The following is a 20,911-nucleotide window of genomic DNA, read 5'->3' on the forward strand; positions in this document are numbered from 1 at the left end:
CCGTTGCATTTCCCATTAACAGTTGATCCCTATCTGTGCGTACTCAGAACTGAGTTCAATTGAGACCAATGAGGCGTACTCCCAAATAGGTGTCAGCCGGTGTGCAGCCTAAACATATTTATTTTGGAGCATGTCCCATTGGACTCAGTGGGACTTGCTTCCGAGTAAGCATGCACTGCATAGGACTGAGCTGTAAACCTCTTAAGCACCCCATTGTACAGCATGCAATCCAATCCCAAGCATGCTTACTCAGAAGCCAGTTTCCCCTGAGTTCAAAGGAGCTTATCCCTCAGGTAAACGTGCATAGGATAGGAAGAGTAGGAAAACCGTGGCTTTGGTCTCCCAGCTCCCGCCAACACCCCTCCCCCCCAAAACACCACCTGGAAACCAAACCAAAACCTCTCCATCACGCAGATACATTCTGCCCATTAGGGCAGAATGGGGTCGTAGAATGCTGGGCAGTACTGACTTCGGGGGGATTTGCATTTTGGACCCCTCCCGCTCCCCTACATACATAATGCCATACATCGGGGAGAGAGGTGTGTGGCTTGATCCTCTCTCGCCGTGGCGCCCTGTTATGCCGGAGGAGCGCTTAACGTGGTGTGCCCAAAGCGACCTGCAGCCTGAAGAGGCGCCGTCCTCAGCGCTCCCACCTCACTCTGCCACTGCCGTCTGTCTAATGTGCAGAGCGGCTCAGACTGTCAGTCACACGATCTGGTTGGGTGGGGCGGGGGGTGGGGAGGAAATCCAGTCTGAAGCCTGAAGCCGAGCTGCTGCGCTGCTAGCCGATGGGATTGGAGTACCTGCCGGTCTCCCCACCCGCTTCGCGGGACTCTCGCCGCTGCTGGGGCTTTTCTCCTCGCACCAGAGTCTTTATGAGTTGCCTGAAGCCCTTTCCGTGTATTTTGTTTTAAATCACGAAGAAGGATCGCGTGCTCCGATCTGCACTGCACTGTTGGGTACTAGAGGATGGAGATGCAGGGAGAATCCCCAAGGCCTGCGCTGTCCGCCTTCTGCTCTTCCCACCCTTGGTTAACACCGCCCGCCCCCCAAGCAATGGGACGGTCAGTAAATGCGAGGAAGAGCTCGTGTTGCAAAAGTTGCCCGCAGCAGCTCACCTGGAAGGCAAGTTGGCAGGCAGGTGGAAAGGGCAGCAGGCAGGCGCTGATCAGATCGGTGTATCTATCTTTCCAGCAGGCAGCAGCTGAGAGAGGAGGTCGGTTGTATACAGGTGCCGACAAGGAGTGTTTGGGTTCTCCTCGGATCCCAAGAAGATGGGGACAGCTAGGCTACTGAAGGCTGCTGTAAAGCCCTGGCTGCAACCCTATGCCGTGTCCTAGAATCGCCCCATTGCGATCCTGTGGGACCCAGTGAGCTGTGCATAGGGTGGGGCTGCCAGGCTGCCCCTTTCAGCGAAGGCACTGCACAGGAGGCAGCTGCAAGACTGCCAACTCGATGCCCACTTTCTGGGGTATACGCTCCACTGGGCAAACTGTGGACAGGATTCAGGTTGCCTCACGTGGTCCTCATCCATTCGTTATGGATCGGGGAGGTCTTTTGCCTGCAGAGGGAACGAGGGCTGCAGGAAGGAGCCCTCATGATGATACTTAGCCCTGTGAGCATGATCCAGCCCAAGTGAAGGGCGTTTAAGGTTAAGCCCTTGCTATGTTCTACTGAAATCCATGAGAGTGGGAAGTGCATGATCTGCGGGGGATCCTACTCTGTGTCAGCAGTGGGGTTCATCTGACCGCAGCTGACAGGGAAAGAGGCAAAAAGTGTAGGTCTTCTTCACCCCCCCACGCACCATGCTTTTCCTTGCCATTTCGAATGGATTCAGCCGAGCCTTTCACTCACCACGATGGCCACGCCACCCTTTAGTAACGCGATAAACGTGCATTCACACGTGCATGCTGCTTGCAGCATTAAGCAATGAAACAGCCCAGACACCACACAGACTGAATAATCTTACCCGATGTTCTTCAACGTAAGGGGGCGGGGGCCGCAGTGGTGGCCACTCTAAACCCACAGTGCGGCTTCCTGACAAATTGTTCATTGGGCCTGTGTGAGATGACCATTCTCACTGTGGGGCTGCATATTGTCCAGCGCCGGAGACTCCTTTAAGGGAAATGCAGCCGGCTTGAAAAATAGTGAAGATCACTGCTCTTATCACTCCACCTTATTTAAAACACGATCTATTTTCCGTGGAGGTAGTTAAATGTGTAAAGTAAGAAATATTACGTGATGATGAGACCTGCACGTGTGAATCAATCCCTTTAACGTCCTGTCACGCGATAAGTACTCCCCCCTCTACCCATCAGATGCAATGTGATAAAACGCATGGGTTAACGGCCGTCTGTATCTGCCCTAAAGGTACGGCCCTAAACCTGGGAATCTGTTGAGCTGAACTGAATGGGACTTGCTCCTGGGAATTTCGCGGAAGTCTCAGTGTTCCGAATGAAACTTTCTCCCCAAAAGGTGCTTAGTACTCCGACTGCCGTCTAAAAACACACTTAATTGGGTGTATTTATTATTTATCATATTGTAAAGTTCCCTTTAGACATTTTCGACTTGCTTTCACATAAACGTGTGAAAAAGAGCTGCCTTATGCTGCCTTACCACTTCATTCTACATTTCCACGGGGACTTCGGCCAAATCGCTCTCTGCCTCAGTTTCCTAATTGCAGAATGGGCCTAATAAGGCGAGACAGAAGAAAGAGACAGCGCAAGAGACAAGACAGCGCTGTAAGTAAATAAGGGCCGGACCTACCGAAAGTGAATCACTTTTTAAATCCCACGGATTTCCGCGACCAGCTTTGGGCACATACTTAACTTTCCCACGAAATGAGCTTTTAAAAGCTTACTTTTGGCCGCCACGGGTCCTGAGCTAACAATAATATAATATAAAGCTACACTGTCCCCTTCTCAAACCTCTTTCCCGCTCTAATTAATAATTGCTAAGCGAGAAAGAAAACCCTGCCTGTCTCCTAATAGGCCACCTGCTGTGCTCTGCCTATATAATGGCAGGTTTGATATCGTTGCTCTTGAAAGCTGCGGAAATGACATCAGGAGGGCTCGCCTAGGAGATCCTGCCGATAAAGATAACGAAGGGCCGGAGAACTTCCTGGGCTGGAAACCGAGGAGGTGGCGCGCTCCGTTGCTGCCACTGCTACGTGGTGTTGGTGTTCCAACGCTGGATGCACTTAAGCTGCAGTCCTCTACATACTTACGGAGGGACAAGAAGCCCCACTGAATACAGCGGGACTGGTTTCCAAATATGCATCCATAGGACTGTATTATAAGTTGCAGAAATCGCAAATCATACGTTAAGGAGCGGAGCACCTCGCCCCCGCACAGCGGTTAGTAGCTCCAGCGTCTGTTTACTCCGAAGTAAGTCCCACTGAATTCAATAGCTGTTACTCCCAAGTAAGTGTCTCTTATGAAGGCTGCGGTGGTGCTAGAAAGCCGCTTTGTGCGTAGCGAGCTTTAAGGAAACATGCGCCGCTCTGCGAGAGAGTCACTCCCACCGGGCTCCAAGGAACACCCCCCCCCCGCCCCCCAAGAGATGCCTCTGAGTTAACCACACTCTTTTCTCCGGAGCGAGAGTCCAATTCTGCGGGCTTCCATGTAAACGCGTTGTGTGGATCGAACTGACCCTGGGGTGTGCAGCCGCCCAAGTGGTTAGCGTGGATTTCGCAGACTCGTGAAGTACTTTTTAAAAGCCTGGCTGCAGTTCGGTAAGGAAGTGAATGATGAATGAATGAATGAATCCAGCAGGGCTGCGCCACTGCTCTAAGCGGATCCCTCCGGGAGGGGAGATTCCGTGTAAAAAAAGACACGCTTTCCCACCCGGCCCACAACCAGTGCTCCCTCTTCACCCTGCCCTGTTATTTCTAAGAGAGTGCTTCTGCATAAAGCTTTTGGTGGACGGACTTGTGTGTGGGTGTGTGTGTGTGGGGGGGGGGCAATTTCTCTCTCACACACAGAGGGAATTCCGGCTTCACTGGAAATTCGTCGGCTAAAATGAAGCAAAGGGCGCTGATGGAGTTGTAAGACTCCGCGGACGAGACCAGCAGGACCGAAAGCCGCTGGGATGCTCGAGAGAACCAAGAGCCAGGTTAGAGTGCTGGACTAGGACTGGGAGACCCGAGTTCAAATCCCCATTCAGCCATGAGTCTTGCTGGGTGACTCTGGGCCAGTCACTTCTCTCTCAGCCGAACCTACTTCACAGGGTTGTTGTGAGGAGAAACTTAAGTATGTAGTACACCGCTCTGGGCTCCTTGGAGGAAGAGCGCAGGATATAAAATGTACAAAATAAAAAATAAATAAATAAATCTCTGTCAACTGCCGAAATGGGTGTTTCCCCATTTCCTGAAGACCTGGAGAATCGCGAACCACAGGGGCAAACCAATCAATCTAAAGCTGCGTTCCTGTAGCACTTTTACTTGCCCACTGAACTCTGTGGGACTTATTTCCGAGTAAAGACTCGGGCTGCGACGTCATGCCCATGGCCCTAGTTTGTATGGGGATAGCGAGGAGACCATTATCTGTCCTCAAGTAGTCCCCTGGTCTCCCCTGGAAACCGATTCCGGAGGGTGTTCCCAGCCTGGGACGGCCAGTCTACCCCATTCTTGAAGATAAAAGCTGTGGGGACATCTACTCGCACTCCCATGACAGATCGCAACTCACAACCAAGTGACTCCAGTGTAGTCCGATGATTGGTGTGAATAGGGCAGTTCCAGTAGTATCTGGGCACCAGAGGCGTGACACCTCCAGTGAAACAAGCGGGACTCGCATCTGAGTTTAGGGTCCCGGTTTTCATTGGTTCATGCTTTCACACACACACCCAATAAAGGCAGCGATGCTTGTAGCACGATCCAAACCTTCCTAGAAATAACTCGCACCGGCTTCAGTGGCACGCAGACCCTAGCAAGTTGAGGATGTTGCCTCAGACTCTGGGGCGATGCGCATTTACTCTGGAGAAAGCAGCATGGTTTTTCACCATGCGTCACTCATGTCCGAGTAAAGACATAGCGCGGTGTTTATTTTGTCATCATAACCGGTATATCTTTAGAAGCTGCCTTGACCATCCACTGATGAAGACGAAAAGTATCATGCCTTAAATCAATACGCGGAAAAGCTCGACGGCGCAGGACTTTCCTTTCACTGGGGCTCGTATCCACCACCTCAGTAAACTTGTCGAACTGGGAAGAAGTCCCACTCACGTCCATCCGCCTCCTCTTGACGTCAGAGGGAGCCGCTCTCTCCGTGCTCGTGAATTGCCAACTCACAGACCGTCAGCCTCTACCGTGCGTTAGCACTGAGCAAGCATGGCCATTGCGAAGGTTAAGGACGCTTGCCTAAACAGCTAAATGACACTATGACACCCCTTCCTGTTGGATGTAGTCAGAGAGCAGGAATGTTTTGCAGCACAGGAAAAAGCTGGACTTTTTTGTTCGTTGCTCACACACACACAAAAGAAGAAAGAGGGACAAGTCTTGCCACCACCATCCAAACCCTTTAAGTAACTCTTGGGTGCTCATGAACATCCCCTGCAATATTTTTGAATTATCTCAGCCCCCACCCCCAGGCATTTATAAACTTGGACGCTCAAACCAGACCATATATGCAGATGGAAATGAGTGGCGGATGGTAGAATAGAGTACATCCCTGTAGACTGGAAATGAGGAATCTGATTCTCTCTCCACCAAGTTCACATCAGAAAGCAGGCTCAGTTAGACTCTTCTTTATATGCTTCCCGGAGCTTTCAATGCTATCAGTGTTGGCTGAGCATTACAGGTCAGTCTTCTGCCCCAGGATTACACCTTATTTTATACCACCTACAGACCAAGCCTCCGGTCCCAAAGTACAGTAAACTGCCACAATATCTGAAATAGTCAAACAGCCTGATCTTACACATGCAAGTAAGTTCCATGAGTTCGATGCGACTGGCTCTTAGGTAATTGTGTGGTGGATTGTGTCTTCAGTTAAATTTTGAAAGGAAAAAAAGAGGTAACCATCCCCTCTATTCTGGGTGCAACAATGGCTTCTGAACGATTGTGTCACTTTGCCCTGGAGGAGGAGGAAGGTGTGCAGCCCTGAAGAGTTTGTTCCTGTTCTGCATTAAAATTATGGATCTTGACTGGTTACTACTACATTAAAAAAAATTACTAGTTCACTTTCCATTCTTCTGTTCTTGTTCTTCTGTTCTATTCCATTGTTCTATTCTTCCCGGGTCTTTTTCAAGCCTTCCAAATGACTATAGTAGCCTGATCCCAGTTTAGTTAAGCCAATAGGCAGTTTATACTCCTATCATACAAACAGAAAATTGGAAGAATGTCAATTTCATCAAAGTCTGCTGTACATTTCCAGTCAGGAAACCCAATCCAGAACACAACAGATATGTTTAAATGTAAAAATTCAAAATAATTGAATAACCTTGGCTTACATCCAAGAATGCCAGCTTAATTGAGGGCTGGTTCACACATGCACGTTTCTCACCTGAGGAGTACAGGGCCCAGTGGTGGCATGACTGTGTGAATGGCCCTCACAAACCTTCATGTCACCTTTGATTGGCTCAGTTGCAAGGCTTTAATCTGGAGCCATATTCAGCAGTGATTCAAATGTAAAATCTTCACAGATTATGAAATAAATTGATAAGGACTGCAGTCCCATGCACCTTTGCTTAAGAATAAGCCCCCTTGAACTTACTTTTAAGTAAACACACATAGGATTGGGTTGCAAATATATTTAGGGTGCCTGTGTGTTTGAGATGAGGGTGTAAATCCAATGGCTGATCATGGATCAATCTGCACCTTTTCTTTCAACCTAGGGCTAGAAGAGAATGTCCTCTGAATTAGAATTCAGTGCAGCAAGCCTTGAAATATTTTCCAAAATATACCACAGTACTGCTAAGCCTGGTTCTTTCTAATATGCAGCTAGGCACATTTTGTCCAGTGTCAAAACAATGTGTGCAGTGTGAAATAAGTTTCTGTGGAGTTGGGCATATGAGGTTAATAGGAGCTAGGTTGTTCCTTAAAAATACAAATAAAAATACAAATGAAATAGAGAAAGACAATGAATACTGTTTCCTTTCAATCTTCTTAAACTTATATTAATAGTAATTTATGGATCTGATTACTTGACTTGCCAAAGACATTTATTGACACTTATATTGAACTCAAACAGTGTACATAGCTTTACAACTGTTACATAGCAGTACAGAACACAAAAAAGATTTTCTCATTTTCTTTTCCTCCTTTCCTGTTCGTTCTTGTGGTTACAAAAACTGCAGGGGAAGGGGATAGGTGGCATGCTGGTGGCTGCTTATGCAGTAGGGGGAAAAAGTGTAGAAAAAACCCTGCTGCTAAAGGAAAACGAAGCTATCCCCAGAATGGCTGGTTTTTCCGCCAGCCTCTGACAACACTTTGGAAGGCAAAGCAGTCATCTCTTTATAGCTAACAGCTTATAATGCCAGAGAAAGGGAAAGCCTTGTCAATGGCTCAATATCACAGGCACACACATGGGTTTTTTGAAAGAAAAATTAAAATTGAAAAAATATTCAGGCTTCAGAACAGCAAAGGTCAAGGGAACACCAATATGCAAAGTGTGGAAACCACAGGGGGCTGAAAAGGAGGAGGTGGGATTGATGACTGATTTTTTCCTGTCTTCATGGTAGGATGCAAACAGCTTCGATTGTCAAGCATAGAAAAAGGAATTGAACCACTTCTTTTTGGATGGATCTTTAACATTCATTTGACCATATGGACACTGGAGAAAGAGAGAGATGAAATAAGTCATTCTTGACTAGGCCTCGGCATTGCCTATCATTAAAGGAAGAATCATTAATGATGTCCTATAAATCATTAGTGCCCTCAGGGCTTTAAAAGAGGGGAGAATTAAACCATACATTCCCCTTCTCCTTGCCCCCTCCCAAGCAAATGGTCCTAATTACTGTCCAGGAGACCCCTTGCTAAGTATGTTCCTACTTACAGGATCTGAAACAATTTCTCCTCTGTCCATAGTATATGCAATCCAAAGCATATGGACATGGAAGAAAGGAAGTCTCACTGAAGTCCAGGGAACTTACTTCCTCGTAAACCTACATAAAATAGTATTGATCACCAGGGTATAGATTTCCCTCATTGCAAAATGCTGAACGAAAGTAAAATCCATGTGCAGCTGGATGTTCTGCAAGTTTACTTGGGAGTAACTGTATCCAGTGTGGCTAGCACCAAAGTAAGTTTGCATAGGAGTACAGGTTCAGATTCACAGCTCAAAGCAGTTTGGAGAGAAAAGTGACTGTCTCCCTACCTCCTTCTCCCCTCCCTGCCCTGCCCTGCCCTGCATCTGTCTATGAATCCGATGTGCATAGAGGCTTCATGTGAAGAGTCACTATGGTCAGAAAAATTACACACCCTTCTCTGAACAGTTAACTGAAGGTGCATGGAACTATTATGAATGAATGAATAGCTTTATTTCGATCATAGATCAGAAATAAACACAACAAATTACAGAACATTAAGATAAGAAATCTATCATACAATACACCAACAAAGTAAATGTTTTATGGTAAGATCTAAAGGGTAGAAATTAATTGCTGGTGGACCTTAACAGCAGCCGCACAAAATTTAGCAACCTTGTGTGTAATAGACGATTTCTTGTCTGCAAGGAGAAGTGTTAGGTAAAATTCATCAGTTTGGTGGGGTAATGTAATAGCAAGGGAATAATAAGACTACGTCAACTGTGATTATAAAAGGAATAATATAGCAACACGTGGTGGACAGATATCATGGAACTGTTAGTGATACTTCTAAGGAAGAGCTGAACCAAAAGGTTCCTAGTATGTTTTAATCATTCATTCAATGCAGATTTGAATGAAAAAATGCAATCTACAACATTCAGGTTTTTTGTTGGACATTGCTAAACCATCATCAATATGTAATGGATGACTAGTTGGATACTGATTAAACTGATTTGTTTTGTGCTTTGGGTTTGCTGTTAGGACGGCAGGAGGTTGAGCATTTCATACTCTGTAAAATGTCTTATGTACATTGGTGCTCTTTTAGGGCTAAAGAGTTTTCGTGTTTTAACCTATTATATGAAACAGTAAAAAACCTTTTGATCAAGGAAAATTGCTTCTTTGTTAAATGGGCAGCAGAGCTTTGTCTTTAAAAAAAAATATTTCTTACAAAATCCATAGGTGGCATCTAAGATGAGGCAAGAGATTATGCCTCTTGCAACCTGCATGTGCATTATCTAAAACAAAAGCAGTTTGCCTTTTTCTTTAGAATGGCTGTTTTCTTCATATACAGACTTAATCAATAAATTGATCACAAGTCATAAAACAGCTCAACTAAGATTTCTTCAGCTGTGCAACAACCCCCTATGCTATATGTAATAAACCATGGGGCAATGAGTATTTTGAAACTGGGGTGCAGGGTGGGTAGAACCATTGATTTAAGATGCCACTTAGGGTTCTTTCAGCTCCCCTTCCCTCCCAGAACATTACTGGGTAAGGGCATGGAATCAGTCCTTGGCATTTGCTGTATTTATATTGAAGAGACTCTTCAATATGAAATTCATACTGAAGAGTTAAAGGAGTAGCCAAAAATTAAAAGATGAACATTTGAGTTAGAAAACACCACCTGCCTCCAACATTTTAAAATACGCTAATTCTGAATCTATCACTTTCGGGGGTGGGTGGGTGTCCCCCAATGATTGCAATGGGAATTATGGCCAAATAGTTTATTCAGTTTATGATGGGAACCACCCCCCACAACCAAAATATCATGAGCCCCTATTGAGAAAGTCACCATTACATGGCAACAATATATACTTATTTTTTTTAACATTTATATCCCGCTTTTCCTACGAGGAGCTCAGAGTAGTGTACATGGTTATGTTTATCCTTGCAACCCTCTGTGAGGTATGTTAGGCTGAGAGATACATGACTGCCCAGAGTCACCCAGTGAGTTTCATCGTTGAATGGGGATTCAAAGTCCAGTGTTCCCAGTTCTAGTCCAACACTCTAAGCACTACGCTATGTTGGCTCTACTGAAATTAAATTCAACTATATTGAAATCAACAGGATTGACTTACTAATTAATGTATCAAGGAAACTTCTAAAAAAAAAAAAAGGATGGAAAAAAAGCACTGAAGCTGTCCAGCAAGGTTTCAGGGCAGCTACCTGCTGACATTTAAACCAATTAGACTGTAACCATTTTTATACCAGTGGGGAAGGATATGGCCATAAGGCTGCAATTCTGTGCACATTTGCTTGATAAAGTCCCAATTGAACAGTGCAATGTATTTCAAAACAAACACATGCAAATATAAATTTTGTCTGTAGAAAATAAAAAACCTATTTCAGTTTGCAACAAATTAGTATCTAGAGAGAAGCATATCCTTTCATATATAGAATCTTTATCTCTCTTTTAAGTGAATACATATAGCCAGAATAGAAAGCAGGCTCTTGCAAAGGACTCCTGATCAAATAACTACATTTTCGTTTGATATTTCTTTTAATTTTATTTCATCAGCTGTTTGGGTTCTATCCAACAGAAAATGAAATAAATTTTGCTGGGCTTGCATTTTCCATCATCATCTTGGCCTTGCCTATGAAACTAGCACTCCCTCTCTCTCTCCCCCTCTCCGCCCCCCCCCCCTCTCTCTCTCTCTCACACACACACACACACACACACACACACACACACACACGACCTCTGTGAAACTTTCCTTGTAGTTTTCCCAGGAGAATTAAATTGAACCTTATCCTGTTCTGACCTTTTTCTGGATGTATCGTAAATACTTGCTTTAAAGTTTTCAAAGCACTTCAAATGCAATAATCATGGAAGTAAGTTCCATTGAAATTGGTCGGGTTTACTTTCAAATAATACTACTAGTGAGATTTAGTCTCCAGCCACAAATCACAGCCTGACCCCAAAGCCAGTTTAAGGTGGACTTCATTTCAGCTTTCCAACATAAATACAGTTTTAAAATAACTTAAATCCAAACACTTCAGCATAACTCATTTGCTGACTGAATTGCTTACTCATGAGAAGTTAAGTAATGAAGGTTTCATACTCACATGTCTGCAGGAAGAACCACAGCACTGTCCCCTCTGCAAGTGGGCAAATTTGGTGAACACGAAGGAGCCAGTAACTGGATCCAGGTAGTTTGACTGTCCAGCCTTTTTAAAAGAAAAGAAAAAACCCTCTAGCCACAATTTGGTACATTTTTTTGCAATCTCAACAATAGACATCACCTGACCTGTACTTAACTTTTGGCTTGCTCAGCTTTGATTCCTACTTAACAAATGCATACAGAGCACCAGTTATTAATACCCAAAGCAGGGAGCTGAGCAATTCAGGAGAACAATGGGCTATGGACCATGGAGCAATCAGATGCCTAAACCTCTCACCCCAGTCTTGCAAAGCCAGCTTCCAAGCCTACATTCTTTTTGATGGGTTTACAAGACCTGCCCAATACTAGAGCAACCCAAGTGGTCATCTGAGGTGCTAGAATTTTAGAAGCAACAGAGAAGCAGGCAAATTGTATCACTCAAGAGACTCCCAGTAAACTCATAAAGGGGAGCACTATAGATGTCCTTGAGGGTGGGGAAGTAAAGAGAGAGGAAAGGAAGATGGTCTTATGGTAAAGGTAAAGTGTGCTGTTGAGTCGGTGTTGACTCTAGGCGACCACAAAGCCCTGTGGTTGTCTTTGGTAGAATACAGGAGGGGTTACCATTGCCTCCTCCCATGCAGTGTGAGATGATGCCTTTCAGCATCTTCCTCTATTGCTGCTGCCTGATATAGGTGTAGCAAGCATGAATTGTCCCCTTTGCTAAGCAGGGAGCCTGGTTTACATTTGAATGGGAGACTACATGTGTGAGTACTGTAAGATATGGGGCCGCTCTGGGAAGAGCGTCTGCATGTTCGCATGGAGAAGGTTCCATGTTCCCTCCCTGGCATCTCCAAAATAGGGCTGACAGAGACTCCTGCCTGCAACCTTGAAGAAGCCACTGCCAACCTGTGTAGACAATACTGAGCTAGATGGACCAATGATCTGACTCTGAATTGGGGTATACTTTTGTGAAATGGCTGTTCATATTTAATTGGTGTTTTACTCTTAACAATTTTGAACTCACATTATTTAATAACTAGCTTTAAGTATCCAGAGTTGTTTGAGCTTATGGTACAAGTTTCTCTTTGTTATTGTATCAATAGGTTTTGTGGATATACCTGCTTTATATCTGCCTGTCTGTGCAAGGTGGTTTTTGGGGTTCCCAGGTATCCTATGTTACTCGTAGGTTCATAGGAAGTAACTTTGCAAAGTTTGGTCCCGAGAGCTCAAAGGGTGTGCGAATGTATAGGGAGCAGACAGACAATGAGGCATTCAATTTTATATAGAGAGATGATGATTTACACACAGCTGGGTTTCTGTGTAAGGTGAGGGATGGTTCCAGGTTTAAGGAGGCAACCCTTGACAAATGGCAAACCCCTGCTAACTTGGCAAAGATGCACCTTTTAATGTGGCAATTCTCTTTATTTAGCAGGGGGAGAGTAACTGACCCTATCCACCCCCAGCACAGTACTTCCAGTGACTGTTGCTGGTGTCTATCTTCTGTTTCTTTTTAGATTGTGAGCCCTTTGGGGACAGGGATCCATCTTCTTTATTTCTCTGTGTAAACTGCCCTGAGCCATTTTTGGAAGGGTGGTATAGAAATCGAATGAAGGAATGAAGGAATGAATAAAATGGCCTTCTTATAGGACTCTTCCTGTTTTGGTCCTCTTCCCTACCCCTCACCCCCAGGCTTATGGGCAATGCTCACCTTTGCAGCAGTGGTTCTTTTTGTTTCCTTTAAAAAAATGTTTTGCTGCAGGGGGTAGTAGCAGTGCTTCCCTGTGTGCCATTTTGTCCCACAGTGCCTTGGAATGACTCAACATCAGAGGCAACATGGAAAGAAAATGACAGCCACTAGCAGCTGGGTCATATCCTCCCTGGAAGGGAATAGGGAAAGCATCAGCTGTGGGATCTGCTGGGGTCCTGGCAACTGCCCAACTCCAACAACTCTAGGTCTATGTAAGGCATGGGGAACCAAAAGTTATCTCATCTGGAACTGCACAATGCATTCAAAGAATTTCAGCTCAGGAAGAGGAAAATCTAACATCCAAGTTGTATAGATGTGTCTGCTTTGGTGAAAGAGCATGGCCAATTGTAATGGATACAAATGAATTTTTTGCTTCACCAGAGAGGTGCTAGGCAAATTCACAGCTCTTGCTGCTTAGTTATTTCTTTAGACCAATCGTTTTTGGACTGGAGTTCCTTGGAAGCGTCTTAGAGATTTCTCAGTGAGATCAGTAACGGTGGACCACAATCCTTGAAATATAGATTGCCACTGCTTCCAATAGTACTCTGCAAGATGCAAACACAGGACAGCATTAGGTGTATTCTATATAGTGATGCTGTCAAAGTTAGAAAATAAATGAATCCAGCATACAAGTTTCCCCAGGCTGTAATACCTGGATGTATTTCAAGGAGGAAGCCATCACCCTGATTTCTGCTGCTGCTCATAATTTAAACTGAGAACATTATAAAGTTATGTGCAGATTTTGTGCCTTCACAGTATGCCTTCATTATGCTAGGTGCTCAAAGCCAGCAGCCATTCTTGGCACATGCTTGGAAGTTGATGTAATTGACTAACAATACCTTGGCTCCAGTCCTGAGCCGTCAATTGACTCTGGAACTGAAAATGTTAGCTCTGCACCCGAGGTCATACACTGCCAAGTGCAGCCTCCTCCAGGGCAAACCTCGCCCTCAGTTGCTTAGCAACAGACTGGGCTCCCCTACCACACTATAGCCCCGTTCAGACATGAAAGAAACAAGAAGATGCTATACAGAAGTACAGCATCTCAGAGCATGGATCTCTTTTGCTGGGGTGACCTCAATTTTTAGTGTTTGGTATTCCGGTGCTACTCAAGCTCTACTTGACTGCAGAATGTTGGGGTAATGTTGCTGGATGTTGGTGCAGGATAACAAGTTATACAGCACAAATACAGTGTATATATTATAGTATATACAGGTGAAACTCGGAAAATTAGAATATCGTGCAAAAGTCCATTAATTTCAGTAATGCAAATTAAAAAGTGAAACTGATATATGAGACAGACGCATTACATGCAAAGCGAGATAAGTCAAGCCTTAATTTGTTATAATTGTGATGATCATGGCATAATACAGCTCATGAAAACCCCAAATCCACAATCTCAGAAAATTAGAATATTACATGGAACCAATAAGACAAGGATTGAAGAATAGAACAATATCGGACCTCTGAAAAGTATACAGTGTACTGTGCTTGATTGGCCAGCAAACTCGCCTGACCTGACCCCACAGAGAATCTATGGGGCATTGCCAAGAGAAGGATGAGAGACATGAGACCAAACAATGCAGAATCCTGGTCTTCCATAACACCTCATCAGTGCCACAGGCTGATAGCATCCATACCACGCCGCATTGAGGCAGTAATTGCTGCAAAAGGGGCCCAAACCAAGTACTGAATACATATGCATGCTTATACTTTTCAGAGGTCCGATATTGTTCTATTCTTCAATCCTTGTCTTCTTGGTTCCATGTAATATTCTAATTTTCTGAGATTGTGGATTTGGGGTTTTCATGAGCTGTACGCCATGATCATCACAATTATAACAAATTAAGGCTTGACTTATCTCGCTTTGCATGTAATGCATCTGTCTCATATATCAGTTTCACCTTTTAATTTGCATTACTGAAATTAATGGACTTTTGCACGATATTCTAATTTTCCGAGTTTCACCTATAATATATTATAATGGCCATAGTCTATAATGGGAGATCTTTTACAATTCTTATTGTAAAGAGGCACATTTTAAAAGTGGCGATTCTCTTTATTTAGCAGGGGGAGAGCAACTGGCCCTATCCATCGCCAGCACAGAATCCCTCCAGTGGCTGTTGCTGGTGTCTATCTTTGTTTCTTTTTTCCTTTCCTTTTCAGCCCTTTGGGGACAGGAAGACATTTTATTTAAATCTGTGTAAACCGCTTTGGAAACTTTAGTTGAAAAATATAAATATTCATTGTATTGTATAGTGGGGTTGTTTTCTTGTCATAGGAAGCTGCCATATACTGAGTCAGACCATAGGTCCGTCTAGCTCAGTATTGTCTACACAGACTGGCAGCAGCTTCTCCAAGGTTGCAGGCAGGAATCTCTCTCAGCCCTATCTTGGAGATGCCAGGGAGGGGACTTGAAACTTTCTGCTCTTCCCAGAGTGGCTCCATCCCCTAAGGGGGAATATCTTACAGTGCTGCTCACACATCAAGTCTCCCATTCATATGCAACCAGGGCAAGCCCTGCTTAGCTAAGGGGAAAAGCCATGCTTGCTACCACAAGACCAGCTCTACTCTCCTTTTTCATGTCCAAATGGGATGAAAAACACATTCATGGTAGACCCTTGCAAGACCATTATACTGACTAAATTTCAGGCACATCAGGGTTGGGGATTTTAGGAACATACACTTTGAAAATCTGAGGCTTGACTTTGGGACATTTAAATCACTGCAATTTGCACATCCTGAAGGAGTGACAGGGAAACAATGTTTCCAATGTTTGTTTGATGTGGCTTTGAGTTCAAAATTAATTGCAATATGGAATCAAGAGCAACAGCAACAATCATTTGAAGGGACACAAACACAGAAAAAAGGCTTCTTTCCCAAAAGGCTCTAGAGCCTTTACAAAACAAAGCAAGAAAAAGACAAAGAAGAAGATACATATTAAAGGGATCAAAAAGATTATATCAGTCAACTGGTCTTGGTTTAAAAAACAAACAAACAGGACTGAACAAGATGAGAACCAGAAGAAAAGTGTGCTGAGATGCAGAGGCGAGTGGATGTTCAGGGGCATACCCTTAGGAGTCAATCCTCCTACACCACCTATGCAGGCAGACACTCCTATTCAGGTTAAGCTGTGGACTGTCTGTAACTAAGTTAGAAAAAGTGGAGTAATGCAAAGACAGTAGTGTTTACTGGACTGGCAGGGAGATTGCAGAGAGAAGTTACAGAATCTGGACAGACCACAAAATCACCCAAAGAATCTGTGGTCATGTTGGAATAAACTGCCATTTGGAAACGACCAAGTGTGGGCCTTTCAGCCTTAATCAAAATCTTGTTCCAGTGAAACTTCTTGTCTCCACCTATACAGTACCTGAAATAATGCCCCTGACCATAAGCCATCAATACCGCAGGCAGCTACATTAACCTGTTCAAAACTGCCACTGATGCCATGGGATGCCATGGGAGCCAGAGTGGTGTAGTGGTTAGAGTGCTGGACTAGGACTGGGGAGACCTGAGTTCAAATCCCCATTCAGCCATGATACTAGCTGGGTGACTCTGGGCCAGTCACTTCTCTCTCAGCCTAACCTACTTCACAGGGTTGTTGTGAAAGAGAAACTCAAGTATGTAGCACACCACTCTGGGCTCCTTGGAGGAAGAGCAGGATATAAATGTAATAATAATGATAATGATGATGAAACAAACTGACCAAACTACAAGTTATATACCCCTTCTTTCCAGCCTAAAAGCGGGGCGCTTCTTTCCAGGGTCTGTACCCTGCCTATCTGGAACTTTGTTTTCAAGTTAAAGCTCTAATCTGTAGACACATACTTTAAAAAAAAGAACTTGACTGACATACTGTGCAGCAAAACATAAGTGGTACAGACCCTCCCACGCTGCACGTGTGTAAAACACCTGTGGCATTGTGGGACAAGGCTGGTGCACTACTACTTAAAATTGCACAACTGCACTGGCATGGTGCAATGTCCATTTTTTTCCATAGCACTGCACAACTGCAATTGTGCAGCTTTTAAGTAGTAGCGCACTAGCTCTGTCCTGCAACACCACGGGGCTGTGCTTTAGATATGCACAGTAGTCCGGGAGGATCTGTACCACCCACATTTCAATGCACAGGATGTGAGTCCATTTCTTTAATAGTTTCTTCGTCCTACATCCACATCTTTGTTTGTTTCCACATCTTTGAATTATTTCATGTCTTGAAATAATTCTTCAGAATCGTGGACTAACATGGTTTCCTTCTCTCTTTATCTCATCTCTCACAGTTCCTCCATCTTTCTTGTCAGCAGTTTGCAGAAACTGCATTTTGTGAACAATGGGAGCTGTTCCAATTGCTTTTCTTATCTGAACTCCTGCACATGTTCAAACCAGATGTTTGAGAAGCCAAGTGTACAAACCCCAGAGGACAGCCAATGAACCCACTATCAGGGTGATCAACAGATGATTGAAATTACAACACTGCAATTTCGTATTCTGCTAATGGTACACCCCTTCTGTATTCCACCGAAGACAATCACAGGCCCTGTGGTTGCCAGGAGTTGACACCAACTCTTTACTTTACTAGAGGCTAGCCAAACCGGCAGTGTGTGTGTGCAAAGCTATCTCCCGAAGCCACCACTCAGAGGCAGCCAAGGAGGGGAATGGTCTGTGTACCTGCTGGTTACCACCACCAAGTATCATGTAAGAAAGTGAGTTAGTGGTTCGTCCTATGCCTCTACAGAAGTTCCCCCCCCCGCTTAAGCAAATCAGAAAAATAATATTTATTCCATGCATATTATACACATTTTGCATTATCTATTCTAACACTTTAAGAGCATATTAATGTTTTAAGTTCAATATTGAATTGGTACCCCATGGAGTTTTTCATCTCTTCTGTTAGTTTGATTTTACTTTGGAGATGTATTTAGTATTAAGAGACTTTAAATTAAGGACTGGCCATTCCCTTTATCAAGCGAATGATGCTTATATGGGTTTTTATAGTTTGTTTTTTTGCCAACCAGGATAATCTGCAGGTTGGGGAGTTTGATAGACCTCCTTTGTCATGGACAGATCATCATCTGGTAGAGTTTAGTTTGACTGCTTTGACCAACCTCTGCAGGGGTGATGGACCAATTAGAATGGACTCTGACCCCAAAGGCTTATGGATCCACTCGGTTTCCAGACAACTCTTGGGGAGTTTCCAATGTTCAGAACTGGTAGCTCTGTCAAGGCCCTGGTGAATCTCTGGAATGTGGATACAGCCTGGGCTATTGGCATGGTAGTTCCAAAGTGCCATCTCCGGCTTGACAGCGCCCATTCCACTCCTTGGTTCTCCTTGGAGCTTAGGGTAATGAAACAACTCAGATAATGGCTAGAACGATGCTGGAGGAAGACCCATAATGAATCTGACTGAACACAGGCTAGAGCTCATTTTAGGTACTGCTCTGTGGCGGTGGCAAAGAAATGTTTTTCTCTCCACCTCCATTGTGTCTGCCTAGTGTAGGCCAACACAGCTGTTTTGTGTGGCAAAATAACAGCTTCACACAGGCCCCAGTGTGATGGAGGAAAGAACTATCAGCAGCCTGCTGTGACCAGTTAGTTTGTCACTTCACAGATAAAGTTGCTTGCATCCATTCCGATTTGGATTCCAGGAAACATTCCTCTGCAACCATCTGATCTGATGGTTTTTCTTGGCAGTATACGGGCAACATCATGTGCTCTGGATGCTTGCCATTCATGGCTAGTAAAATTTGCCAGGGAAGGAACAGGTAGGTAGTGTCTCTGCAGCTGCAAAGGGTCTTGGATGACAGATTATCTAGACACTTTTCAATCTGGCTTTTGCACTGGGTTTGGGACTGAAACTGACTTGGTCACCCTGGTGGATGACCTACACCAGGAACTAGACAGGGGGAGTGTGTCACTGTTGGTTCTGCTGGACCATTCAGCAACATTTGGTACCATCTATCATGGTATCTTTCCTCTCAGGTATAGGGATCAGGGAGGGGGATATATTGGGGTGGTTACAGTCCTTTCCCTGACATCAGATCCTAGGAAAGCAGTGGATGAGCTGAAATGGGGGCTGGAAGTGGTGATGGGCTAGGTGTAAGCTGGCAAACTGACATTAAATCCAGACAACATTGAAGTGCTGCTCATCAGCAGAAAAGCCAGTTGGGATAGGGTGATTCAACCAGCTCTGGGTGAGGTTGTACTGCACTTGAAAGAGCAAGTGTGCAGCTTGGGGGTGTTGCTAGACCTAGCTCTGCTGTTGGATGCTCAGGTGGAGGTGGTGGCCAGGAGTGCCTTTGCACAGCTTCGGCTAGTGCACCAGCTGCAACCCTTTCTAGAGAAGGCAGATCTGGCCATGGTTACCCATGCCTTAGTCATGTCATGGCTGGATTACTGCAATGCACTTTATATGGGCTGCCCTTAAAGAATTTTCAGAAACTTCAGTTGGTGCAGAATACAGCTGCCAAGGTTCTCTCTGGAACTGCTCACTTGGAGCATATTACACCTATTTTGAAAGAGCTGCAATGGCTGCCAATTTGTTTCCAGGTCCAATTCAAGGTGCTGGTTATTACCTTTAAAGCCCTTAATGGTTTTGGCCTTGGATACCTGAAGGTCTGCCTGCTCCTAAGGGTTCTGCCCGCCCAAGAAGGTAATCAGAGGTTTCTGCCTGCCCAACAAGGTAACCCATATACTGACACTGAGAGAGGGTAGAATTTATTTTTATTGTTCAGTTTATATACCTTTTCATTAAAATTATCTCAAAGTGGTTTACAATAGAATTTAAAAGATGCATAATTAAAATACAAAGGTACAGATGATAAATTGTAAATTGCCGTACATGCGGGGCAGGGCCTTCTCTGTTGTTGGCCCCAGGCTCTGGAATGCTCTCCCTGTGAATGTCCGCTCTTTGATTTGACATCTGTGGCTGCTTTTAAAAAAACAACTAAATGCCTTTTTATTTGTTCAGACTTTTTTTTTTTTACTGTTTAGTTGATTTCAAGTTTTTAAATGTGATTTTTATGGTGCTTTATTGTATTTTAACTTTTGTAAACCGCTTTGGGATGCCTTATAAAAGACAGTATAAAAACAGAAAACTAAATTAAATAAAACAAGGTTCTTCTGTGCCTTTAGAGGTGTCTCATAACAGAAATCTTTTATAACCACAGACGTCTCCCTAATGAAAGGAAGCCTTCCTTTCACTTGTTCTGGCTGTCAGGTTTGAGCACTTGCCTTAGGCTCAGAACTTCTGCCCGAAAAAGGAAAACAGAAAAACCTTTCACGTGCACCAAGCAAAGAACGTGCAAGCCTTCCGTCTTTGAACGATTGCAACACTGTCCGGAGCTGAAACACTGTTGCACCAATAACGCCAGCCCAGGCCAGGAGAAAGAAACCAACTCACTGCGCATGCCTCTTGGTGGAGCTCCACGATCCTCTTCTCGGTCGCTGTTAACCCTTTACTGCTTATACGCTCCTTCGCAACCTGTGGGCCGCCGGGCTGACTTGCAGCCGGGAGTCTACCTGCAGCCGTTTTCACCTCGGGGCTGCTGCTGCTGCTGCTGCTGCTGCTGCTGCCGCCGCCGCCGCCGCCGCCGCCGCTTCCTTCGTCCTGCTCGGAGTTGTGACTCACAGGTCTCCTCATATGCTGGCACGTGCTGAGGCAAGCCCAAGTCGGGGTGGGTATCGCATTGCAGCAGCGCGCCAAGGACGCTGCCAACATGAGGAAGTGTCCCTTCCGGGCTGCGTGCTGCCAACCCTCCCTCACCAGAGTCGGGTGAGACCCCGCCCACTCTCTCTGGGCCGACCTACGAAGTGCTGCTGGGTGCCCTCAGCTGCTTCAGGGTCTTTTGAGGCTGTCGTTTGTTTGGACAGTCGTTTAGTTGGCTAATACGTGCACAACTTTTTCTCTCCTGCTGCAAGCAGGGATCCAGCAGGATTTAGGAGGAAAGGCTCCCAGCTTTGAGAATTGTTCGTTCTTCCAAACAACCCTGAGCGGCGTATTATCTCCTGAAAATAAAGCTCTGAGATACAAACCTCAGATTTCCACTCT

General features: G+C 44.8%; 1 protein-coding gene across 1 annotated transcript; it reads right to left on the minus strand.

The window, feature by feature from the left end:
• Positions 1–7,137: 7,137 nt before the first annotated feature.
• On the minus strand, positions 7,138–20,669 carry C4H1orf53 (chromosome 4 C1orf53 homolog). The gene is made up of 3 exons (XM_053247781.1): positions 20,264–20,669; positions 11,086–11,187; positions 7,138–7,766 (listed from the first exon to the last, which is right to left on the minus strand). The coding sequence occupies exons 1-3, from the start codon at positions 20,579–20,581 to the stop codon at positions 7,695–7,697; spliced, it is 492 nt and encodes a 163-aa protein (XP_053103756.1). The 5' UTR covers positions 20,582–20,669; the 3' UTR covers positions 7,138–7,694.
• Positions 20,670–20,911: the final 242 nt, after the last annotated feature.

This window comes from Hemicordylus capensis, chromosome 4, assembly GCF_027244095.1.
Source record: "Hemicordylus capensis ecotype Gifberg chromosome 4, rHemCap1.1.pri, whole genome shotgun sequence".
Taxonomy (NCBI): domain Eukaryota; kingdom Metazoa; phylum Chordata; class Lepidosauria; order Squamata; family Cordylidae; genus Hemicordylus; species Hemicordylus capensis.

Bases quoted from the DNA above. Each gene is read 5' to 3' on its own strand.
- C4H1orf53 (XM_053247781.1), bottom strand. From the start codon at position 20,581: ATGTTGGCAGCGTCCTTGGCGCGCTGCTGCAATGCGATACCCACCCCG. The intron at 11,188-20,263 runs GTGAGTTGGTTT...TCTTTTAAAAAG, and splicing joins TCCACCAAGAGGCATGCGCA to GCTGGACAGTCAAACTACCT. The intron at 7,767-11,085 runs GTGAGTATGAAA...CTCTTTCTCCAG, and splicing joins GTGGTTCTTCCTGCAGACAT to TGTCCATATGGTCAAATGAA.